Genomic DNA, 26,480 nt, shown 5'->3' on the forward strand with positions numbered 1-26,480 from the left:
ATTCACTGTTACTCTTCTTGTTCTCATTCTTATCATCTCTCTCTCTCTCTGCTCTTTTCTCTCTTTCTTTCTAATATCATTCTTACTTTCAGTCTTTTCTTCACGTCGTTATCATCTCTTAGTTCATCCTGCTATTTTTCTTCTCGAGGATGATAACCTAAATGAAGATAAAAATGAGTCGACTCATCAGAGAATAAGAAATGATCGATTCTAATTGAAATCTATTGAATTTTATGAATGAAAAAACGTCCACATGATCAAAGAAATAGTGAACATATGAATAGAATGATTTATCGTAAAAAGAAATCAGCACTCAACCCTATTTAAAATAACACAATCGACTAATCAACTTGATTCCAACTATCAATCCAAATCACAACAAATTAATTATCACCAAAACAATTATATCAATAGTTAAACTTTAACAAACTTTTTTCTCATTCATTAAAAAGGTAAACATTTTTGTCTCAAATTGATTCATGAAAATCTACTGAATATATTGCTTATTGGACCAGAACTTGGAACCAAAATTATTTCATCAACATTCATATTAACTAATGTTTCACGGACTGATTGATGGTCAATTATGATATACTGACCTGAAGATGATGATAAAAGAGCAACTGAATGCAAGCCAAAAACAGGAGGAGGAAATTTCAACATCTCTGAACAATTTTCATGAACAAAACTCTGTTACCATGTAACTGGAAAGCATAACATGGAAACATGTTAATTCAGTAACAATAATGATGACAATGTTAATCACAACAATCAAATCAGTAATTAAGGTAAACACATTGAGTCTCTCCCTTTGAATTACCTTAACCTTTTTTTTCACAAGGTTCATTTATTGAATTTTTCACTATAATCAAAAGGGTTAATTGTTTGAATGATTTCTGTTGATTAATACCAATGGTTTATTAATTGTCACATCATTTTTTAATTATTTTGGGCCAATACATTTATTTTTGTGAATCAGTTTGATTAAATTGAGAACAACAATGAGACACAATTAGATAACAAAAATTTAAATGAATCTTAATTGTTACAATTGTTAATGATTCCATTTGAAACAATCAAGTTGACAATTTTGAATAGTTCGTAGTGAAATTAACTCTTTATTTTGATAATGATTTAATGTCGATATGAATTGATAATTACTCATCAATTATCAAACTTTCAGGGTGAATTTCATAACATTTAACTTAATAGAAATGATTCCTCATCAAAGTTAAGTTCGTTAATTAGTAAATTATTATTATATTTGTACTTTTTAAGATTTTTTCAATTTTGACAATATTTAAACGATCAGAGATACGAAATAAAAATTAGATTATCAGAAATATTGATTATCGGATTATTGTCCATTGGATGATGATGATAACTAATCAGTCTGGTCTTTATGATTTATCATTATGATTATCATCATTTATCAATGGCGCTTTAACTTGGCGATGATCAATGATTGATAATTCATTCATTCATTTGAAATTCATTCAGGAAGAAAAATCCTGAGATAACGGTAATATTATTCAAAGTTGTTTCTGTTTAGAACTTTTTCTTTCATAAAGTTTTGACTTTTTGGTAATGATGATGAAGATAAAGATGACGATAATGGTAGTAAGATGTACTATTTCCTACCAATGGCTCAGTCTTATGGTATCAGGATCAATATCACTTTTTTTGTGTGTGTCAAGTTAACGGCAAAGGGAAAGTGATATTACATTTTCAATGTTTCGTTGGGAGTGAAAATGATAATATTTTATCCCTCTCTGTCCAGAATTGGGAGTGTCCAGTTTTGTTTGAGATTAATTACATTATTGGAAATGAAAAACAAAAAAGGGATCAAGTAAAAAAGTAGGAGGCGTGGGAGTAAGAGGAAGATGAAGAGGAGGATGTGTTAATGGCGGTGATAATCATTACTATCATGAATGGTCATTGTTGTTATTGAATTATGATAATTATAATCGTTATTATTGATTATGATGATAGAAACGTAAGTTTCTAATTTCAAATTGGATTTGTTACTTTGAGTTTCAATTATCGAGTATGAGAGAGAGAGAGAGAGAGAGATCGAAATCTAAGTTTATATCAATACGAATTCAACACAATGGAACAAAATATCAATGTTCAGATGAAGATGATAGAGCTGATAATGAGTAAAATAATCGATCAGACAAAATATTTAAGACCAACAGTAACCATGAACTTTTCAATGAATAGCTCAGAATCAAGGACAGCAATGTGAGCCGCTCGACCAATAATTGAATTGGCATTGGATGATAAAGCGTGATGAACATCATATCGGATTAACTTTGAGTGGCCATTTTTTACTATAGGATGAAGCAGATTCGTAACCATCTCTCGATATGAGATTCCTAAGATGAAAAAAGAGGGAAAGATGGAAGATTAAAGATGAGAAGAAAAATGGACAATAATATTGATAATAATAACTAAAGAGAAGTGAGAAAAGATAAGATAGACTCGGAAAATAGCAGTGATAGTATTAGAGATGAAGTAAAATTGGAAGTGGGATGAAGATGGAGAGGGAGAGGGAAAAAGTTGTATTGAAAGGGTCACTATGAACTGACAATGCGATTGACCAACTGGAAACTTAATCCAAGAGAAGCAAAAAAACTAGAGCTAAAACGGAATTGACGATTAGATAGAGTGAGAGAGATGATGATAACATTACCATCACAAAGATGATGAGACAGAAAAAAAAGTAAGAAGAAGAGATGATGATAATAGGAGCTCAAAATTTCATCTTCTATTGGTCTATTGTTTTTGTTTTTTTCTTCTTCTTTTAATCTTCCACTTCTTAGAGATGAGTAAATGTCTTGTAAGAATATATTTCTGAATGAAAAGTTTCAGATTGATTTTCAGAAAATTACTTGTTTCTCCTCAATATCACCCTACTCTCCCTCTATCTCTGATCCATGAATTTTCTGTCTTCATGGTAGTTAATTGAATAACAATATAATAACTGAAATGAAAACCAAGTGAAGCGCATGCAATTACAATGAGATAGAAAATGAAATAATGTTTCAAATCGTGAATCTTATTGACGATTTTTAATCCAATTATGTTACGATAACTTTCATTAGCAATTTGAGTTAGATATCCAAGAAAGAGGTAAAAATGATCAAGAGTAATAAACAAAACTAAATCTATTCAATCATTGATCATAATTAAGCAATTTCTCATATGAAATTGAACAAGTAAACAGTAGTCTTTATAACTAGTTGATTCCAATTAAGATTATAATAAACTGATGTAAGTATATTGTGATGGTGAATACGAAAATTTCATTGAACATCGAAAAGAAAATATATTTTTAATTGAGTATAGATAATAGATATTGAGTAGAGATTGATGGAAGAGAGAGAGAGAGAGAGAGAGGCAAAGTAGCATCTCATCATAAGTAAATTTAAGGAAGGGAAATGAACGCAAAAAGGATAATGATAATGATAAAATACATCAAGATGAATGAGTGAGTCGCTGTAGTTTGACTGTTAACTACTGCCAATCACTAATGCAAAATCAAGACTCTCTCGTGAATAACAACAACTAAATTGGAATGATGATGAGAATGAATAAGATTGAGAATAGGGAAGGTTAAGTGATTAAGAAGATACAGATGATACGAGATGAGAGAAAACATTGTCTGGATATAAAAGAGATGCACTCAAAATGAGCAATAAATGTCCATGAAATTCAGGAAAAAGGGATTGGAACAAATCATTAAATAGAGTGATCATATAAATACCTATTATGGATGTATCATTGATACATGGTGTACATAATTCAATATGAGATGAATGTATGGGAACATAATGATCTTGAGATGAGCCACATAATAAAATGTATCGGAAAAATTGTAAACCCGCTTCTTGGCTTAATTTGTACAGAAAAGTTTGACGGGGATCGGGTGAATCTTTCATGGAGAGTTGAAGAAGAGACTCTGATTTTTTCAATTTCTGCATGAACCATAAACCTAAAAGAAATCAAAAATTGATCATTAGCATCACAAATATTATTAATTACGAAAATCTTTCACATGAAAATATCTACATCAAGTGGGAGGGGAAAAGGGTTCATTAGGATTCATTATTATCTGATTTAGACAGGGGAAAAGTGTAGCATTTGCTTGGTCTGTTTAATTCATTACCATGAAAATTGTACACTGAATTAACTATCAACTGTTATAGTAAAAAAAACTGTGATTGTTGAAAACAATGAGACAAACGGTTAACATGGAAATAGATTCAAATTTGACCTTAATTGTGATTAAATCATTCTTTAAACATGTAACCGTGATTAATAAAATACTAATGATGATTAGATTGAATGAATGAGAAAATATTGATTGTGAATGATGCTAACGATTTCCCGACTGGTTATCAATTATAAATCATCATAATAATTAGGCAACGATATTATTGATTTGGTAAAAGATATGAAAATTGTGAAATCAATGATAAATTATCAGCAAAAATAATATAATCATTGAAAAGACGATAAGTAATCAATATGAAGATATCATCTTATTGTTTTCATTTAATTCAGTTGATCAGAAATTGTCAATGCTAGTGAATATAATATATTAATACAATTCAACTGTATACAAAATAATCAACTGATTGTCACTGGGATTTGTAAAAATTGTAAAGTTAATAACAACTTTAGACTAATAGTTAACCAATTAACAGATAATCTCATCAATCAGGGTTAATTTTATCCCTTATGATCATGATACACCGATGAATTTCAGGAAGTTTATCATGACCGATTACTGATTGTCAACTTTTTGCTTGTTTACTTCAAGAATTAAGTTTCTCATCTATCAACCATATGATAAACTAATCTATTAATAACTTGATAGTGATTCTGATGATATAACCCTGATCATGAATCACAAACTAGTTCAAGTTTACAATTAAAGTGAGGATGATAAACATTTGATTATAACCAAAGGATTGGGATAAGAAGAGAAAAATTAACTCGTACTGATTGAATATCATCTTGACAAATGGGACATTTTAATGATTTAGTCTCATCATTAAAGTTAATTGTTGCCTTAGATGTTTGTTGTTATTCATGTTGATTATTGTAACATCATTAGTTTGAGTGATATTAATTAACTACAACTGGCTACAGATACAGATTATCGTAACCTAAATTGGTAATGACCAGTAACATACCCAAGTAATAATAATAATATTTATATCGATTATGAAATGTATACAAATTAATGTTAATTACCCATATTGACCAGTCCATTATTATTGTAAACTGTACCGAGATGAGGTCCAGAGAGGCTTAAAAAGGTATAAAATTTTGATCGCCATTGGTACATTTCCGGATGAGATATACAAGCTCGAATGATAATATTACCAAGTGAGTGACCAATGAAACTGAATAAATGATGAAACAAAAAAGGAAGCAAAGAAAAGCAATTAAGATTCATTAATTAGGTGGTAAAACCATTCAACTGACCAATAATAGAATGAAAAATTTATCTTGATAAATTCTGTACTGTTAACCAGCAAACAATTGACTTTACACTAATTAGCCAACAGTTATTACAATTATAATTAATTGTTTCAGTTGAGTGTTGTTAATTTTCATCATTATCGTCAACACCATTAAATTTTATCCCTTTTTTATATATCAAAACATTTCATTCTAACGTTTCTTTTTTCATAATCTTTAAAAAGTTCTGAATCAACTGAATCTCATGCCATGAGTGGACATTAATGGGTGTAATCTTAATGAAAGTTGACTGTGTTGACCTAGAATGAGCTGTTTCATCATAAAGATTCATGGTTGACTCAGAATTATCCTCATGTAAAAGGAAGAAGAAAGGAAAATAATTCTGTTCTTCTGGAGGAAAAAAATTCTTACTCCATAATGATAATAATGAGAAAAAAAAAGTTCATTAATAGGAATAATCTACCCATGAGTGAGGCGACAATTTAATAATAGGATAAAACTACGATGCCAGAATTCAATCAAGAATATCAGTTGATTTTTAAAAATCTCACATGAATAGTTGATACTTAATCAAGATCGATAAGTAATCAATTGATCAAAGATCAGAGTCAATTAAACAGTGAATGATAATGAGATGATGAGGATGTCAATTAAGTGAAAGAAGATTTAAAAAAAAATAGAGATCAAGATGACAAATGATTAAAAGGATGATCCATGCAACTATCTATGACTATCATCTCTATAAGAAATTCAGAAGATGAATAAAAAACACCAAACAATTTATTCTGAAAACAGAATACAATAATAATCATGATAATAGTTACATGAAAATGTCTGAATTGACTGAAAAATGATTTATGATGTTAAATTGCTTGGCTTAACCAATCTCAGCATGTGTTGTTATTCAACTGGTATTTTATCATCATCATGATAAACATGATTATCTTCATGATACAATTGAAATCAAAATATTAATAATAGTAACTCATCCAGTGGATCTATTTTATCAATACACTGGGATGAACATGTTATTGTAACAAATTGATTTCTCATTGAAGGAATCGTTTATTGGAACTTTTTTTTCATTCATCTAATATCATGAAACCTTGAAAAAAAAATTTTCCAAGCAACAAGTTTGATTTAAACAGCAATGAAATTCTGAAAGTTCAGAGGTTCACAGTTCAGTTGGAATTGTCAAGGTTACATTATTATTATTATTATTTATTATCTTACTTAATTTCCTAACGTCTTATTTTGATAATCATCATCTAATAAAACTGAGATAATGATTATGATCAACATCAAATATATTAATTGGTATTTGTGTTCAATAATCATTATCATCAAGATAGTATTAATATTAATCTCTTGCGTTATTAATACCAAAGGTATTCAGGTGAAAACAAAGGACAAAGATGAGGATGACAATCATGATGAACTATTAAATGAATGAGAATGATAAATATCTAGAATATTGAAAAATATAACGATTAGAATGAAGTTATAATGAAAAATCATCACATTGATAATCATAATTATCTTCATCAACTCAACAGGATAATATTCAATCTTGGTTGAAGAATTGAAGCTAAATTGCTTAGTATTAATAAATGTTAATTAAAGACAATATATGATTATTATTACCATTGATGATGATCATAATTGCGCATCTCATTCATATTTTGTTTTAGCAACAAGGACAATAATATGATTCATTTTCCCCTGAACCAGAATTCTGGTGTTATATATTGAAATCGATAAGAGGTTAAGTTGTAAGATGAATCAAAATCAATGGGAAACGATAAGACGAAAATGTTATCATGATTAAATTAAAAATTAGTAGACAAGTAAAAAAAAGAGTTGATTGTCAATACTGTTTCAATTGTTCCCAAACAATCAACAGAATTGCAAAGAAAAAAGTGTTACGAAATGAACTGCCCAATGTCCAAGGAAAAAATTGGTTATAATAATTGAAATTCAATACCTAATATTCAATCAATATTTACTATCTATTGCTATTTTATACCTCCCCTTGAATCATGATTATGACCATTGGTCAGTATTTTTTTTTCTCGATCTAGTTTTATGTTTGTATTACGTTGAGAAAATCGAGAAGGAAAAAAGAAACAAAAATGTACTTGTCGAAATTACTTCTTGACATTGATCTTATTAGTGGAATTAAATTGTTGATGGTTTGTTGATTGTCATCATGTTTTATGCATGTGTAAATGTCTATCTTGATTCTGAAGTGGAAAAAAAAAGTTCTGAACTGCTACAAGATTAAGATGATGATAAACTCTTGCCACTTTAAGTTAACATTGAAAGATGAGAATAAAATTTTCCTGTGAGTTTACCCATGTAATAAATGATAATACATTTACTATGAACACTGGGATTCACATGAAGAAACAAACGTTAATTAACCATGATTAATATTCATTTACTGGGATAATTAAGTTCCATTTGAAAAATAATCAACAAAATATCAAACTTTCATCAGGAGCAACAATTGTATCTACTGTTAAGAGTAATTTTTGTGAACATTATCAAAATTTATCCTCTCATGTTATCGTTATACTGATTCATCATTATTCAGAACGAACTTGTGAATATCAATCGAAATTCAATCTCATCATCTGAATTCTATCTCAGCATTAGAGATAAAGTTAATGTCCACTAAATGAAAAAACTGATAATAGACTTTTGCTCATCAGGTGAGATAAGTTGACCATTAGAATTACTGACAAAACAGCTGAGTAGATATTATTCAATTTCCTCCAATTTTTATCATGAAACTTCAATCGAAATAGCTAAAGATGTAGATTATCATCGAACGAATAATAAAATGTAACAATACCTGAGAATATTGATAATTCAAGGTATTAGTATCTCTTATCGCCAAGATAAACCATAAGATTTATGATTTACTAGATTCACTTTGGATTAATGTTAATCTGATATCAAGAATCATGAACAGTAAGTTAGAGGGAATTTAAATGCTTAGATAATACAAAATGAAACTATTAGCATCCATAAAATGATTATATGTATATTTTGATTGTTGGGATGAGGAAAATGATGATGAATAGTGGGTGTCAAGGTTAGCTATCTGATTGTTAACTGAACAATGTCATCAGCATTACATGGTGAATGGTGGATGGTAAATGACAAAGATAAGTGAGAAAAAATATATTAAGGAAATGAGAAAAAAACAGTTTGCATCAATTTACTGGATGAAATATCATCTCTGATGATTATGAGAGATGAATCTGTGGATGGATGAGGATGAGAGATAATAATCTGATTGTTTACAGGTTGATAATGTAATTAAACCCACACGCGGTTACACATTATGATTGTATGTGTCGCGCTGTTTACAGGGTGATACATTTTTTTTGCATTAGCAAATGTGATTTGAAAGGAGGATGAAAACAAAGTGAGTTGTTTACGAGAAGATAGATGATTATGACTTATTTTATGGGTGGGAAGGATCAACACACCGGAAAAGGAATTAGTATTTCCATTGAATATTACATTTCCAATGGAAAAGGACGGAAGTTCTTGGTGATGAGAGAAAGAGATAAATAGACAGAAATAGAAAGAGGTTATGATGTTAGTCAGGCTACATGGTGAGTGAAAGATTCATAAAGAATCTGAATTATAATGGAAGAAAGAAAAGATTATGATGATGATAAAGATTCAAGATAGAGATCAAGTAGTGAGAAGAGAAAGACTTCAGGACAAAGATAATTTTGTCGAGTAGTAGTGAAGAAGAAGAGAAAAAATAGAATTGAATTACATGAGAAAAATAATGAAACTCTGAATCGAGTTGACAAGAAAAATGTGAAAATTATGAAATCAAATTGATTGCGTATCATTGTAATGATAATAGTAAACAAAGATCAACAGGATTAACAATAAACAAAGTAAATAAATTATTCGATTTAATTGGTCAGATTGGCAATTATACTTCTAAACAACGAAAAAAGGTTTTACATGAGATCGATCACACAACAAGCGGAAAAAATGAATCGATGGGAATAAAATTATTTCGAAATCAAGAGTAAGAATCATAGAGCCAATACATTGGTGAAGTGAGTAGGAGGTTAATCATATAAAAAAGAGAAATTATCAGAGAGAGAGAGAGAGAGAGAGAGAGAGAGAGAGAGAGAGAGAGAGAGTTGAACCAATTGTTAAGTTAGCTAACCTAAAGTATTGATGAATTTCAATCGAAAACAGGCTGAATATCATCTCGAATTTATAAAATTAAGGATATTAAATGTGTGTAAGGATCTCAACAGAATTTGATGAACACTAAAATCTAATAAACTTTACATAATCCTGAAAGTTGAAGCCTGAACAAGTAGATTCTTGAACTGAACGAGCAAATATGAAAAATCATGTAGATTATATTTTAATATCTTTACTGAATAACGATTATTTTGGTTCCTTTTTCGGTTTTATAGGATCAACAAGAAAGTAGGTCAATCTTATTGATTGAATTCAACTAGCAGGATCAATCGATTTGTAGTCATAGGAGTGATAGTATTTGATGTTGTTGTTGTTGTTACAAAATATCATAGTAAGAAAAGACAGAAGATAAAGATGATAAAGAGAAAAAAAATTATCGAAAATCAAGTATCGACCATAGAGTTACCATTGATTCGAGTGTCTAATAATGTACAATTTAATATTATCAAAGATTCAAGAACAAATCTCTGAACAGTAACCAAAACAGTTACGAAAATAATTGTTTCATGGTAATCTCTCTCTCTCTCTCTCTCTCTCTCTCTCTCTCTCTCTTCATCTTATCTCACTCCCATTTCCTCTATCAATTGATTTACTTGATTTTTATTGGACTTCCCTTTTGTTTCATATGCTTACAATAATACAAATATTGAATATCAAATTGACTGTGATAATTATTTAATTTTCTGATTATTATTATATTGTGACATATAATTTTGGTTAATTATCAATAGCGACCAATTAAAGTTGATTAAAGTTTACTACGTATAAAGACATGAATGACTCTATGTCAGCCATAAGGGATTGGTGGACAATCCCATTGATTAAAATTTAAAGCATTTCATCAATGGTGATTAGATTAATATAAACTCGATTAAAAGATTGATTAGAAAACATGAATTGATCCAATAGTGGACATGAGAAATGTCGAGGAAAAAATATTTAAACAATTGTAAGGGTAAATTAATCACTTAATGATTTGATGGAAGTGATAACAATTAGTAAATTGAATTGTTGAGATGTGGTTAACTGAATGAATAACTAATAGGTGATGTAATACTAATTTAATAATTAAAGGAGTGATTGAAAATCAATACAAGACAAATAGATTATCAAAAACCATCATCAAATTGTAACAATGGTGAAAAAAGTAACAAAGACAATTTATAGTTAATTGTATTGGGCAAAAATAAATGATGAGGATGAAAACACAGGTTATCATCATCATCATCACGAGTCACGTAATAAATTTGATGATACAAATATAAATCATCCTCATCATGATGAGTGAAGATATGACAACAACATGACAATAAAAGCTCACATTATATTTTATTAAACATAAGTTACTCTTAACAATCAACATGATGACGAGTATTTAGTTGCCCATCCCATGAAGATATAAGATTAACTTAACTTCATCTGATATCTATGAATAATCAAGTAGATTAACATGAAAATTCATGAGCATAAATTGTGAATATCAACTAATAATATACACTGAAAGATATGATAATAAATAAATTCAATTGCGTGATTAGATAATGAGAGATTGAATAAGCAAAGTTTGGGATCATTTTGATTAGAAATAGTCTTCAATTAATGAGATACAATTAAGGTAAAAATATTTATATTAATATTAATAAGCAAAAACTTTTTTCAAATTGTTGTTAAAAGTCAATTGTAAATTTAAATAGCAAATAACAGTTATTATTGTGTTACAATAATATTAATTGTTATTAATTGTATTCGGATTGTCCCTCGGAATAACTAAATTCAATTCTTGTAACATCATATCTAATACACACTGTCATTGTAATTGTGTCAAGTTATGTAAGAGCTTAAGTAACTAATTAACTTTTTCCTGGTTGTTATTGTCATGATGATGTTAATTATCAGAAAACAATTGATATCGGACTTTTCTTTTGCTGATGCTATTAGACTGGACATCATCAGTTAGATTGATCCTTTGGCTTTAATGTTAATATTGGTTGATAACAACAACAATAACTGTCCATCTATAACTGACCCGAATTCAGATTGACCATGGAAAGAGGGAGGAGGCAGAAAAAAGTGCAATATCAACAAGAAAAAAAAAATCATCTCAAGATTGAAAGTAATTTAATACAAATGTTAACCTAATGGAGTGTGTGTCCAGTTCTCGTTTCCATCTTGATTAAGGTTTACTAAATTAAGTTGATTCATCAATTCTTACCATCATCATGATCCCATTTGCATATAATCATCGTATACAAAAAGCATGGGAACAATTTAGACTTTATTCCTGATTAATCATTAAGAGCAAAGAGGCGGAAAAATGGCTCAAGTAAATTGTGATCAATTTTGATTATGTATTAATAAGATTAACTTCAAATTAATGTCCAGGAATAAAATTAAATTTCGTAATTAAACTTAATAACGATCTTGTTTTTATTAAACTTGGGATATTTAGATTAACTTCCCATAATCATATCAACACGAATTGAAAGCAATTTAATTGTTAACATGGTTACAAGATGAATTAACTTGAATATCCACTAGAAATTGTTATATTACATCAAAAGCTAAAAGTTATGATTAAAGTTAAAAAAAAGTAACTAAATAACAATAATCACGCTAATAGTTACATGTCATTAATATAATTATCCTACTGATTATGATGAAAATTAAATCTAATTAATCATAATCATGAATTTTCACAACTGAAGCTTATTCATTTAAATGATAGAAAATAATTGCTGATAGATTTTGATTAGTTACGTAACGAGAATGGACATCAACTGTTATTGGGTTTAAGAAATTACAATCCATTGATAATAAATTGCAACAATTTAATAGTGGATTTTAAATCTAATGCAATTGGCTTTATGTTTAAACTTTGCAGATTAGATTGATGATCTAAAATTGAAAGTTCTATGGGATAACCTTTGCCATTGAGAAAATCAATGTTACCCTGTGTTCATGGGAATATTTCATTTCCAGTTTGGAAAGATAGATGAGTATAACTGTAGATATTAATGTAATAAATTATTTTACTCATGAAATTTTATTATTTTTCTTTGTGAAAAAAAATATATTACTCAGAATGTCCAGAGGAAAGTTTGTTTTTCTGCTGAATCGGGAAGAAGATTGATAAAAGTAATTTGGTGAATAATGAAAAATCATGGAAACTGAATTTTCTGCAACGTGAATTTTTATTTCAAAAATTCATAACTTGTTGAATTAACTAGTGAGTTTTATATTATAATAGTTGAATAATAATTTAGTAATATAACCAAATCATTGAGCTTTTGGTTTGTTTGACTAACAAGATTATTGAAGGAGCTTCTGTTAATTCAATCGGTTGATTGGGTTAATTGGGTCTTGATTTGTTTCAATCAAGGATTGAATAATTAAGAGAATTGCTGATAATTTAGAATCACGTTGAGAATCAAAGATAAATTGTTGACGTTTTCCAAGAAAGACATGCAATTGATTACAATGAACAATCTATCTTGTCAGTTGCAATTGATATTAAATTGGATTAAAATTGATTAAACCTTGTAAGTGATTACAAAGGTAACCTTTAACTATTGTATTGTCAGTTTGAAATGAAGGTCTGATGATGACAATTAAACAATCAATTATGATCACAATTATAACGTAATTGATAAGAGAAGTAAATTAAATAGATTTACCTTATTTTGGCTGGATCAAGAGCGTACACTTCAATATGATAATTAATCTCTTGGACTAGTCGAGCGGTCATCACATCGAAACTTTCAAAAGTTTCACCTTGATTTTTCTGGGACATTAAGAATTCAAAGTTTGTTGTTGGCAGTCCAATTTCGAGATATGTTTTCACCAATCTTAGATCAGCACTATTACCCCCCAGTCCATGGACACAGACAACGAGATGAAGGCCATCAGTGCTGAAGGCTCTTAAATCGGGGTCACATTGGAAATAAGGTATTCGGGAGGCAAGACTAGTAAAATCGGAATAAATGTTCCATCCGCGAGATTTAAGGTCAGTCAAAGTTCTGAAATCTTCTTTACTTTTAACGAAAGTTATAAGGTCAGAGGTTATTGCTGAAAGGCGCTTCAAACTTGGCATGGGTTCTTCATCATCTCCAGCTGAACAGGAGCACTTTGTATCCCCACAAATGAAACATTCATTATTCTTAAGGATATCAAGTATGCTACAATTACTATCGACAGTAGTTGCTTGTCGTGGTTCGACTTTTATTTTGGTTTTTTGGCGATATCGAACTGCACCATTAACATCAGTCAAAGTATTGAAATTATCGTTAGATGATTGGTTGGCTTGATTATGATTAGATTGTTGATTTGTTAATAGATGAATATTATCACTGGTTATGGTGAATGGAGGATTTTCCGCTTTAGGAGTTAAAAGATCCTCTTCACTGTCTTCTTCATTGGCTTCAGCTCCTTCTTCAATTTCACCGCCATCTTGTTTATTATTATCTGGATCACTTTCATCAGCTTGTTCAGTGAATTGAATTGGTGGCTTTGGGAAATAAACGGTACCTTGAAATTCTGGAGTATCTGATTTCCGTTCATCAGATAATTTCTTTTTCAGTGTTTTATCACGAAAGTTTTCAGGCGGTTTAACTGGAGTGTTGAGTAAATTATTTGAACTTTCGCTAATTTTTAACGATGAGAAAGCTAATTGAAATTGCTTGGAGCTTTTCTTGGCTGTTGCTTTTATCCTCGAATTGAGATCGGGTAAAGATTCACTATTTTTGATCGCTTTGAAAGCTGAAGAAACTGAATTGTAATCCGAAGATGAAGATGATGAGGAATGACAAGGTTCCGATGGTTCGATTATCTCATGGTCAAATTTTCTAAAGCCAAGTAGAGTAACATTGGAATGTATTTCGGTGGCACTGGTACTATTTGGAAGGTAAGGTGAGTAACATACTTTTTCTGATCTTTTACTATTACCATAACCAGCAACGTTTCCACCACCACGACTAGAGATTGGTGAGTATTCCTCTTTTCCTTTATTGTAGCCAAAATTGAGACGATTTAAATTGTTGAGAAATTTTTCTCGAAGATTCTTTTTACCTCCATGTCCATTGGTTGAGGTTGAACAACTTGCCGTAGCTTCGAGTAACATTTGTTCCGATTCTCTTTCGCTACTTATTGAAGAGGAAAGAGTAGTAAGTGATGAATTGGATGATGATTGAAGTAATTGTGGTGATTCAGAATCAAATTGTTCCTCGTAAATTATTGGCAATGTATTTGCATCACCATCCATTGCAAGACACTCAACATTACACTGAGGCAACAGGGTGAGGTAAGATGATTTCCTGAGTTGGTCACTTATCTCATTGAAAAGGGCAGTGTTTTGGTCACAAATTGAGTAAATTGATTTCTTTGGTTTCTCTATGGTAAAAAAGGCTTCCGAAAATCGTTTAATACGATGAAGATGATGTACCTTTGCTAGATATTGAATTATTTTATCATTGTGAGTAACAATTTTAAGAAATGATTGCCATAAAAGTATAGCAAAACTACAAATATGAGCCATGTCATTTTCAACTAGAGTCACATAATCGTCTGGACGGTCTGGGGATAGGCTATAATTAAGATGTGATGAGGATGAATTTGTGAATGAAGCTGATGAGGAAGATGAAGAGGATGAGGATGAGGATGAAGAAGATGAGGAAGATGATGATTTTATGATAAAATCATTGATATTTGAATCACGGGGAAAGGTTGAATTCTGATATGAAATGATTGGAGTAGATGAGGTATTTGAAAAGTTTTCAATTGAACTTTGGTAGCATTTTTTTGCTAATCCGCTTAGATTTTTGGTTGAAAAAGATAAATCAAGTTTAACGTATTTCGCCTGAATCCAGGGTGGTAACATGTTTATGTATTCCCTTAATTTTTTACGTAGCTTAATTATGGCGGTTAACATTATTGAACACATTTGCCAGTGGATTAATTGAGCTCGTCTCATTCGTAAGGCCTTCATTTCTGGTCCCATTTTGTCAAGATCGGGAAATGAATTAAGTGAACAGCCAAACAGTAAAATATCATAACTTTGGGTTTCATATTCACTTGAATCTTTACCGTTTCCTTTCTGTTTACTTGGTTTTAACATGTATGGTAAGCAAAGGGTAATCAGGAGCCATGAATGGTAATCGTTATGGCAGAAAGGTGAAAATAATCAAAGATTACAGGTAAATGATAATGGAGACCACGGAAAAGGTCAAAGTGAAGGATTAACTGGCGAGAGGCAACACATTCAACGGAGGTTGATGAATGACTTGGAACGTAGTCTTGATCTGTAAACCATAATTCAACATCGAGTAGAAAGATTGTCTTGTTAATTACTTCAACAGCAGTAGAAATGTCAACTAAAAGGTGAATTTTAAAATTGATAACATCGTTTAAAATCATCTCTTCATTTTTAAACATAATCGGGAATGTTTTACTAACAGCGGAACCATTGATAATACATGGAGGAAATACAATGTTTTCCGATTGGGTTTTTATCATGGATGCAGAGGTTTGATTGGAACGAGCATCGGTAAAATTAACTTCCACTTTATGAGGTATTTTAGATCCAACTTTAGGAGTAACTCGAATCTGATATAGTCTTAAGAAGAAAAGAAAAACATTTAAAATGAGAATCCAGGCAAGTTCTATTGAACGTTGAAACGAATTGATAAAAAAGATGGATGAAGGTAAGAGAGATAAACTTGAATAGAAGAAAATTTAACGAAATGTAAGGGTAAGTAATGGAAGAAATTGTAAAATCAATAAGATTTGAAAAAAAAGAAAAAAAAATCAATTTAAAAATGAAAGAAAATGAGACTTACCCTCGTTGGAATAGGTTAATGTTCACAAATTTATTCAATTCAACGGAGAAATCAACAATGGCCTGAATGGATCCCATGGTTGATTAATGGAAATTCTCAAATTTGGTGAACAATTAACTGGAAATTAACGCGATTCGCTTTTCTCATTGGAAAAAGAAACCGAAAGAAACAAAATAAACATGAAGAGAAACAGAAACAGAAGAAAAGAAAGACAAAAAGACAGAGAAAAGTAAAAAGATAGAAAGAGAAAATAAAAATGAAAATGATCGTAGAGAAGAAGAAAACAAAAAGTAGAAGGATAATTATTCACAATACAAGTAGAGAAAATGATGAGTTAATTGATGAGAAGGTTATTGATTACAACTGATTGTATGGCGAATATTAAATCCAATTAATTGTGGATTGATTAGAAATTGAATTTCCATAATTTACTTTTATTTACCATAAGAAATTGTGTCAATAACAAGGCAACTTTTAGTCTTTACTCACAGAGGGCAGAGTTTCAGTGGATCACCAGAGTAAAATTAATTATGTTTTAACAATGGAAATTAATTGTTCATGTAATTTAATAATTGTTTCAATGATTTATTCCATCCAGAAGAAAAGATCAGGGACATACACACATATTGGAGATAATTGATGGTGAAAATAAAACGGAAAACAATCAACCGGTGAAACAGTTAATCATATGAAGAAAGTGATTGTTAGGATTTGTTTTTGTTTCTAAAGTGAAAACAACACAATTGTAAATCTCCAAGTGAACAAGGTAATTGTTAATTAAATTAACTGTCTCTTTTTCTTTATAATTTAAAGTGACTCCAGTTAATTGTAAGAATTTATGATTCTCTGGTGAATTAATAGGAGAACATTTTAAAGTAAAAGTAACATGAGAAATGACAATGATAAGATTAACAAGGTTGAATTTTTTTTTCTCTTACTACTTGTTAAGCTTTTACAGGTGAATCTTGATTGTTACTCATGTTAATCTGACAATTATTATTTTGTTTTGTCTCTTGTGTTGGTTGACAGTTAATAACCTTGTAAATTAGAATGAAATTAATTAGAAGACAAGAAGAGATGATGAAAAATATTAAGATTACCGGTAAACAACAAAGAGTATCAATGGCATCTACAGTTTCCTTTTGGTAATCTAATCATCTGTCAAATGGAAACAATGAGAATTTAAATTGTTTCTTAATTACAATTAAATTGTTCTTCTCTTTTTTTTTATATCTTCTTCTCATTCATCTAGTTTAATTGTTCTTTTTCTTTCTCTTTCTCTTTTAGATTTCGCGATTTCTCTGTGATCTTCTTTTACCTTTTCTTTGATATTCTATTGGCCTTTGTTTGTTTATTTTCTTCGCATCTTGGTAACTATGATTAATCGCGAAGGATCAACGGCTTCTCAAAGTGAAAGAAAAGGACCTAAACATGTCGTCAATTGGAATAATGGTGATGTCATGAAATGGTTAAAGCGACATTGTGAAGAGTATTATGGTTTGTATGGTCATCTTTTCCTGGAACATGAGATTACCGGTCGATCTTTGGTCAGAATCTCTGAGGTTACCCTACAGCGAATGGGAATTTCTAATCCTCAACATTGTGATGAGATTTGTCGGATTATCTTTAAGCTTAAACTGAAAAGTGATATTCCCGAATTACTTGATTTGGACAAGAAATCGGAAAATTCAACTCCCTACCATTGAAAAAAAAACGCATTTCATTTCAACTCATTGAGCGTTTTTACTCATTCATTCATTAATCTTAATTCATTTCTCTCAGTATTTTTTGTCTGAATTAAAGAGAATCATTTTATCCCTTCCCAATGTAAACCATGTTCACAAATTAACATAACAATCTTTTAGACAAACAATTAGTTTTGATAACTGAATTTATTTCTGGTTTTTGTTTTGCTTTTGTAATAACCAGATAAAACAAAAAGGTGAAAATGTTAGTCTTTGAAAGTAATGAAATGAGATTTGGATTGAAGTTCCAAACAAAAAGTAATGTTAAGTCATTTAGACAACAGGAAGGAAGGAAGAGAAATTTTCTAAAAATTGTTGAATGAGTTGAATTGTTGATTTTCCATTGGGTTAAACTCGGCAATTAAATTGATTATAGGTAAATATTTCATGAGAAAAATAATAGAATTTTTGGGAATAGATGATAGAGAAAAGCTTTGGAATTTGAAAGGAGTCTAAAGATGAGGATTAGCGTCCAAATCAGGGTAATCGTTTCATGACTCAGGATTAGTAGGCACTTCTGAAATGATGCTCATTAAGTGTGGTGAAAATGTGACCTTCATTTGCAAGCCAATCAAGACTTCCGTTTAAAGTACTGGAATCAAGAGTTGGTAAGCATCCGGCTAATTCCTCTCTGCTCATTCCTTCCTCTACTTGACACTTGTTGAGAGTCTCGAGAATCAATGTTTGAGCCTTGTTCATACCACTTGGTAGATTGGAACTTCCAGTATCACCGATATCCATGGGAGTGGCACCACCACTTCCACTCAAACCAGAAAGAATAGTATTAGCGGTTGGATCTCCTCGAGTTGCAAGGTGAAGAAATTTAATCTTTCGGAGAAGTAGATTATCTCGAACAACCTCCATCGCGTGTTCAGTAACTTCATTGAAATCTTTAATTGGGTCAACCTTGAAAGCGACAAAGTTAAGCGTATTATTTTGATTCCTTATTTGACCATAACAGCGAACATAAGTTCCAATACCAATAGTCTCAGAAAGTGTTTTCGCTTTACTATCATCAGCACCTTTCCATACAAGAACGTCAATACAATCGGTACCATCATCGACTACATAAGCACATTTAGTTGTAGAATCATTAACACCAGCAACTCGACCAACAAAGGATAAAATGTCAAATTTCTGCTTATGAACAACAACCCCGTGAGTTGTAGTCCAAAGCTTTTTCATCATATTCACTGTTGTGGGTAACATTTTCTTCTCACCGGATTTTTCTTCAGACATTTTTTAATTTGTTCTCTCGAGTTTTCTCACAAAGAAACAATAGAAAAGGATAATTAAAATCGAATGACCTCTAAACCAATAGAATCACAGAAAAAAGAAAATAAATTCACCAACAATTAAGAACAATTGAAAAGCTAAAAATTAGAAACCAAATCAACTGCTGATTAAAAAGCGAATGATTAAAGAAAAGGGAAAATGTGAAAATTCTCGCGCTTCTTTTAATTCCAAAATGAGGGAATGTTCATAAATTACGGAGAAAATTACAATGGAATAAATAATTTTTGTAATTACAATTTTTCGTTTTTTTTTTTTTTTGGGTCAAACAATTAGCCTAATTGGTTTGAGTTGGTAAACCGGTGATTTGATCGGTAAGAAATGGACTACTTGGTGGTATGGCCATTCGAGAGATTTTTCTACAAGTCGCGAGAAGTTTTTTCCTAAAAGAAGATCGTCTTTTCTGTGCTCTGGGAATTTCTCTTCGAGCAATTGAGATCCAAATTTTTCTTCTTTTCGCTTCACGAGATGAGCTACATTTGGTTTTAATTTTTTTCTTCGCCTTTTGATTGATTGTGATCAAGGATGGACTGTTAGATCGTGAACTGGTTGGTGAGGTTGTTGCTGTTGTCATACATTCGGTATTTGCTTCAGTATTAAATGTATCATCTGAAACACTGTGAGTTAAACTTGGTCCATATTCACCTGAGCTTGATTCACTTTGTAAAATTTCATCGGGTAAAGTGGCATCATATTTGATATCATTAAATGGTTGATAAGGTAAAAGTGATGGTTGTGAGGGTTCAAATGGTGATTGATCAGTTTGATGGTTGTAATGTTGTTGATTAAGTTCAACTTCAGGCTCGGATTTAGGATCTGGTTCAGAATTGGATGTAATCTCAGGCTCTTGTTTAGACAGAACAGCTAAATCTGAGCTTGTATCGGCATCTTGTCCAAAGCTGAAATGATCAACAGATAAAGGTCAAAGGATAATTATCAACACTCAACCAGAAGAAAATAATTAATAAACATGGAGGGAAAAATGGTTTACATAGACTTACTTAAATTCTGGAACCAATCGGTTGATTTGACGGATGAATGCACCCAAGTCAAGATAATGTGTCACTTCATGCAGATAATATGATTTTGAAAGTTTAGTCCCACCCTGGATAACACGTTTATCACAGAAAATCATAATTGAATATTAAATTTAATCAGAAAATGTGAATTATATTTAATTAATTAACAGAAAATTGATAAAAAACAAATCAAAAGTTGGGCGAGTCCAATTGGAGTAAACAAAGTCCACAAAGGAATCATTTAGGACTCGAATCCAAAGTATCGGTCTGAGCGGTTCTTTTGATTGTATTACTTCAATTGATTAATTATTTTCTAATTTGTTTCTTCTCACAATTATTTTCCATTACACAAAATTTAACTGTTTAGCAGATAATAAGGAAATCAAATGATATGAGAAATGAGAGGAATTAGCTTTGCGTAATCTGAGTGAAAACTGTAACAAGAAATAATTAAAGTTAAACTTTGATTTCTTTTAAATATCAGTCGAAAATTTCTTACATTTGAAATTTGATAAATTGAATTGAATTAAAACCACAACGATGAAATAATAATCACTCTAACTGTTTTGGATAAATGTGATAAAATTGCTAAGCCAAAATAATTATTATTTATACAATCAGTGAGAGGTTTAATTGAAAAGAGGAACGATTGGCCAAAATCAGTCATGACAAGTACAGAGAGATTAGTGATTAAAATTGATTGTTCTCTCATCAATGTAAACCGTTAATCATTTGTTTTGTACTGAGAGACGATTAAATAAAGATTCAGTTGGAAGAAATGAATTTGATTTTCTTCCTTTGGATGGAACCCGGAAGAAGAGAAACATTTCTCTGGACGGAGTTTCTTTTCTCCCAACAACCCAGAGATTAAGTTCTCCATCAGCTGATTTCTTGTTTTTAAATCGTACATTTGGTCCGAGGAATGTGTCTTTATATGTGAAATGATCTCCAATTTCCGTTAATCCAGGATAATATTTGTTCAATTTTTCACTCAGATAAATAGCAACAGTTCGCAAGGTTCGAGATAAATTTGGTGATAAAGTTGATCTAAAAAGATCATTAACAACGGGACCACAAAAGGTTCGAGAATTTAGATCCATGTCAATGTAGAAAAGCAAATAGTCGGGGAAAGATAAATCTTGTGAATAATAATCGATGCAACTTGGAATACTATGGGAACAGGAATTCGAGTCAACCGTGAGTTCGTTTGGCAATGAGCAATTGTTTCTATCCAATGAGCTTGCACTTGTTGAGGATAATGATGTTGCCGGTGCAGGAGGAAAAGGATGATGAAGTGGAGGAGGAAGAGTATGATGAATAGATGTTGACGATTGTTGTTGATTTGGATGATGATGAACAAGAATTGACGAGTTTTGCACTTGTGGTATTGATGGACTTGAAAGCGATTTATTCAAAGGATTGGATGGAATTGAACTATGTTCAGACCAATGATCATCGTCACATGATGATATCTCATCGTCTTTAACTCCAATTCCGGCCAATTCTCGTGCAGAAATTGATTGCCGAAGTCGATCACTAGGATGAGATTCACCGGTCCACGTGTTATTGAATAAATAACTTTGAGCATTTAGATGTTGATTTAACTCTTGTATTAAACCAGATCGATTGAACGTTGAGGCCACAAATCGAAGAGTCTGATTGATAATAAGCTCGTTTGGTTTGGTTTTAGAGTCATCACAAAGAAATGGAATCTCTAATAGTGTACAAAGTAAGGTTTGTTCAACGGCGACAACTAGAAGGAAAAATCTAGTTCCGTCATTTTCTTTGAAATCGGTGATCATTGGATCATTTTTCTCCGTCAATGGAAACACTTCTTGCCAAATGACCATTTTAATGGGCTGTTGTTTAATCAAACTGATAATCCCTCTATACTTGATGAAAGAAATCACATCAGATAAGTAGTGTCCAGGTAAATGAGATGAGATTAGAAATCCTTTGTAAAAAAGAGCTGAACCAACAATAAGTAGATCGCAACTGGAACTTATTTCACCATTTTCACCGAAACAGCAATCGCTGAACCAATCCATTGATTCGTACTCGGAAAGAGCCTCATCCAAGCCTAACAGTAAATCGTCTTCAATGATTAATCTTTGAATCATATCAAAGTGAAAACACAGACTTGGTCCTTTTGAATTTGATTCGGATAAAAGATAATGAAAAATGGATAAATAGTGAAGTATCTTCGGGTGATTATCGCAGTTTTTGAAGGCAGCGTCCAGAGAATTGTAAAGAAAACGAAATAATCGACTTAGAGATGAAATCATTGAGATGATCTCAAGTTGTTTGTAATTTTCTTCAGGAAAACACAAGATTAACGCTGAATTAAATTCTTGAGCATAGGCCACAATAAAAGTCTTATCATTGGACTTGAAGGCTTTGATATCTTCTCGTTTGGTGGTTAGTGATTCCAATTTACTTCTTACATCAACTGAAGAGACAATCGGAAGTTGTCCAGTGATATCGTTGATAACTTGAGAGAGTGAGACGAACATCCCTTTCAATTTGATAATTTTCTGCCAATTATTTAGACCGCTATCGTTACTGAAGTTATCTTTGCCCTCGGCATCTTGATTGTCACCAGAAACTTGTTGAATTGGTGGATAGATTAACACAGCGTAATCTTTGTCATTGGACGAATTGTCATTGGGAGATGCGAGATACATTAAGGTGAATATTTTATCCTGATCTTCACTTTTCGTATTTAATCCTTCTTTCACCAAATTGAATAGAAAATCTTTTGTTTTTGGCTCATTTTCAATTCCTATTCTGGGTGCATTTGGAAACTTTACTGATCCACCAATTGTTTCTTGATTTTCACCAGAAATATCTTTGTGAACTGTAGGTGATGATGATGATTGGTGAACCTTTGCTCCCTTTTTCAGCCAACTTTTCTTGATTGATTCTTTCAAAGAAGATTTAACTCTCCTTTCGCCGGTAACCCAATGTCTAAATTTAGAGTAACTCGATTTAATCTTGGGCAATTTTCGAAAAGGTGAAAAAATATCTGAACCTTCAGCTTCCGATGGTTCAATTTCTGATGGTCTCTCCAAGTTGACAATTGAATCTCTCCTTAAGATTTGGAGATAAAATAGATTACCTCTAGAATCACAATTCTCTTGAATCCATTCCAAGTTAGAATCTAATTCTGAATAACACTCCGAGTCACTATAATCAGAATGAGAACCAGCACTTTCTCCATGAGAACCATCACATCCTAAATAGTTACCATCCATAATTTTAGATTCCATGATTAATAACAAATTCTATCTAACTTTAAATAGTAACTAATCAAATCCAACTTCCAATATAATCCAATAGAAAAATATAAATTCAATCCTAAGTTAGGATCAAAACAGATTATTAACCAGTGGAAATAAACGTAACATAAACAACTTTCATGGTCCAGTCAACAAATTGGATTCCTGGAGATTCAGTAATAATAACCAATTAAGATGACAATTAAAAAATAAATTCTATTAAAAACACAAAAGAAAAATAGAAAGAAAATGCAAAATTAGTCTACATGGTAAAAGAAAAGGTAAACAAGGGAAAGAAAGAAAAAACAAAAGAAACAATTAAAAAGAATAGAAAAAATATTCCCACTTAAATTAGATGAATAACATCACTTACAATAGAATTATGGTTAACTAATTGTCATGATTAGCGAACAATTAAACCGATGAAAAAAGGAGAAACAAAATGAGAACAAATTAACTAACCAATGTAAGAATTTAGTCTCAACTGGTTTTCTCTTTTGTTTTTGTTTCTCTTTTTCTCTCTCATTCTTTTTGGCGGTTTGTTTGGTAAAGAACAAGAAGAGAAAACAAAATAATCTCTCCGATCTTCTCATCTGTTTATTTTACTAATTGTGATTTTATTTTCTAATTGTAATTCTAATTATGTCGAAAACAATTCATTGTTACAAATTACCTTTCAAAATAAAGGAAACACTAATCTCCCATTCGTTGACAATGTCCGGTGATCTGCTGAATTTATCTGCTGACCAATTGAGCAACAGTAAGTCAATTGTTACAGATGAAAATTTGATTTATTTTGACTCTTTTTTATTATTGACCGATATTTTTCAATTATTTAGTTACTCATTTACCTTTGGATGAATGTGAACATGTTATCAGGGTGATTAATAACAAGGATCCATTGTTTCTCAGTCCAGCATCTATGTGGTTGAAACATGAACTCTCCTCTGGTGCAGCGATACCGACACTTAGTGTTAAATTGAATGAATTGTTGAATGATGGATTTCCGTTGGGTCGATTATGTGAAATCTCTGGAGCCTCTGGTACAGGTAAAACTCAATTATGGTGAGTGAACAAAATGAATCAGTTCTCATTCAATAGCCTTCGATTGATCAAAAATTTTGTTGTGATGGTTGTACGTTTTTACCATCGTAACCAAGTGATGACAATATTTGTGATTATAGAGCAAAGATTTTCATTGTAATTGTCTTCATATCTTTGATTATTGTAATATTGAATCATTATCGTTTATTAATTTATGATTATTGACCTTGATTCAGTTTCCAGCTCTGTGTCACTGTTCAATTACCAAGAAAATTAGTGGCCTAGCAGCTGACGCTTTGTACATCGATGTTGACAATTCATTTCGCTTTAATCGGATCGCTGAAATTGCCAGTTTTTTAAGGGAAAAGATCAAAAATCATATGGAATTGGATGAGGAAAGGATCTCCGAGCATATATTTGTCGAAAGAGTCGATGAATTGTCACAATTAAAGATTTTAATCCTTGAATTGTTGGAGCCATTTCTAAAGCAAAATCCTCAAGTTAGTTTCCTCTAAAATCGATAACTTTGGTTGAATGTGGATAAAATCATCTAATGATTTTGTTATACTTAATTTTTAGATAAAATTGATTATCATTGATAGTATCGCTTATTTGATTCGTTATGATTTCGAGGGACGAATGGATGAAAGAAACGCTCTTCTTTGGCAAATAAGCTCCAAACTTCGGGAACTTGCAGCAACTTACAATCTCTGTGTAAGTATTTGGATAATTTATTTTCTCTGTTGATTTATTAATCTTGTTTTATTTATTGTAGATTGTTGTTACTAATCATGTTCGGTATCAACCTGAGACTCAATCAGTCACTCCTGCACTTGGTAATCGTTGGGGTCATTATTGTGCGTTGAGACTGTTTATGGAAAAACAAGAAAACACTGGACGTCGTATAGCGACATTAACGAAATCAGTTAAACAACAAGAAGCTTCGATTAACTTTTCAATCGGGGTATGTTGACAATTAACATCTGCAAACAATCAGTTAATTTTACCTTAACGATTTTTTTGTATTCTTTTCGTCCATAGCCTCAAGGTATTAGTGATGAAATCGACGAAAGACCAATAGCTGATCTTAACCATCTCAACTGAAAAGAAACAACAACCATTCTCTTAATTGAAAAATCATCAATCATCTAACTTCAAAGTTAATCTATTGATTATATCTTAAAACTTGAACACTAATTATTCAAGTATAAATTTTCATTTCCACTCATTCAATTTTCTTAATTGTGCTGCCCAATTGTTATCTCACATACAGTTTAATCTCAACACTCTAAAAATTGATCATCAAGTAAACTGAATCCATTGACAGTTTAAATTCAAGTTAAAATAAAGCAAAAATCAACAAATTGTTGTTAATGTGACAAAATTAAAATTAATTTAAAAAGAAAAATCCAAAAGTTTGTAAAATGCTACCATCTAGTGAGTCTCTTACAAACTAAATTCCAAACAACTAAGAAAATTGAGTCTTCAATCACTTTAATTTACTAATTAAACTTTTGTCCTTCT

At 30.9% G+C, this 26,480-nt stretch overlaps 6 protein-coding genes across 7 annotated transcripts; 2 read left to right on the top strand and 4 right to left on the bottom strand.

Annotated features, from left to right (window-relative positions):
• Window positions 1-916: 916 nt before the first annotated feature.
• On the bottom strand, window positions 917-17,726 carry LOC128393960 (protein FAM135A-like). Its single transcript, XM_053354194.1, is given in 6 exon segments — window positions 917-2,378; window positions 3,770-3,997; window positions 5,266-5,417; window positions 13,422-15,882; window positions 15,885-16,354; window positions 16,578-17,726. Coding segments are annotated over 6 exon segments (3,594 nt in total). The 5' UTR covers window positions 16,655-17,726; the 3' UTR covers window positions 917-2,172.
• Window positions 17,727-17,953: 227 nt separating this feature from the next.
• On the top strand, window positions 17,954-18,283 carry LOC128393937 (protein aveugle-like). The gene has a single exon (XM_053354167.1). It carries the CDS (start codon window positions 17,954-17,956, stop codon window positions 18,281-18,283), a length of 330 nt encoding a protein of 109 aa, XP_053210142.1.
• A 167-nt stretch (window positions 18,284-18,450) lies between these two features.
• LOC128393971 (replication protein A 32 kDa subunit-B-like) lies at window positions 18,451-19,717 on the bottom strand. The gene has a single exon (XM_053354207.1). It carries the CDS (start codon window positions 19,559-19,561, stop codon window positions 18,827-18,829), a length of 735 nt encoding a protein of 244 aa, XP_053210182.1. The 5' UTR covers window positions 19,562-19,717; the 3' UTR covers window positions 18,451-18,826.
• Window positions 19,718-19,764: 47 nt separating this feature from the next.
• Window positions 19,765-20,947, bottom strand: LOC128393970 (uncharacterized). Its single transcript, XM_053354206.1, has 2 exons — window positions 20,617-20,947; window positions 19,765-20,514 (listed from the first exon to the last, which is right to left on the bottom strand). The coding sequence occupies exons 1-2, from the start codon at window positions 20,748-20,750 to the stop codon at window positions 19,893-19,895; spliced, it is 756 nt and encodes a 251-aa protein (XP_053210181.1). The 5' UTR covers window positions 20,751-20,947; the 3' UTR covers window positions 19,765-19,892.
• A 289-nt stretch (window positions 20,948-21,236) lies between these two features.
• LOC128393964 (uncharacterized) lies at window positions 21,237-24,407 on the bottom strand. Of its 2 annotated transcripts, none has more exons than XM_053354197.1 (2): window positions 24,286-24,407; window positions 21,237-24,128 (listed from the first exon to the last, which is right to left on the bottom strand). In XM_053354197.1, the coding sequence occupies exon 2, from the start codon at window positions 23,901-23,903 to the stop codon at window positions 21,363-21,365; it is 2,541 nt and encodes an 846-aa protein (XP_053210172.1). In that variant the 5' UTR covers window positions 23,904-24,128; window positions 24,286-24,407; the 3' UTR covers window positions 21,237-21,362. The 2 variants fall into 2 exon arrangements, with proteins under 2 accessions (XP_053210172.1, XP_053210173.1); XM_053354198.1 differs by having other exon boundaries at window positions 21,237-24,077; window positions 24,286-24,390.
• Window positions 24,403-26,321, top strand: LOC128393968 (DNA repair protein RAD51 homolog 3-like). Its single transcript, XM_053354204.1, is given in 7 exon segments — window positions 24,403-24,672; window positions 24,752-24,977; window positions 25,193-25,224; window positions 25,227-25,456; window positions 25,536-25,670; window positions 25,732-25,920; window positions 25,998-26,321. Coding segments are annotated over 7 exon segments (993 nt in total). The 5' UTR covers window positions 24,403-24,554; the 3' UTR covers window positions 26,061-26,321.
• Window positions 26,322-26,480: the final 159 nt, after the last annotated feature.

This window comes from Panonychus citri, unplaced genomic scaffold, assembly GCF_014898815.1.
Source record: "Panonychus citri isolate SS breed McGregor unplaced genomic scaffold, ASM1489881v1 Contig00139, whole genome shotgun sequence".
Taxonomy (NCBI): domain Eukaryota; kingdom Metazoa; phylum Arthropoda; class Arachnida; order Trombidiformes; family Tetranychidae; genus Panonychus; species Panonychus citri.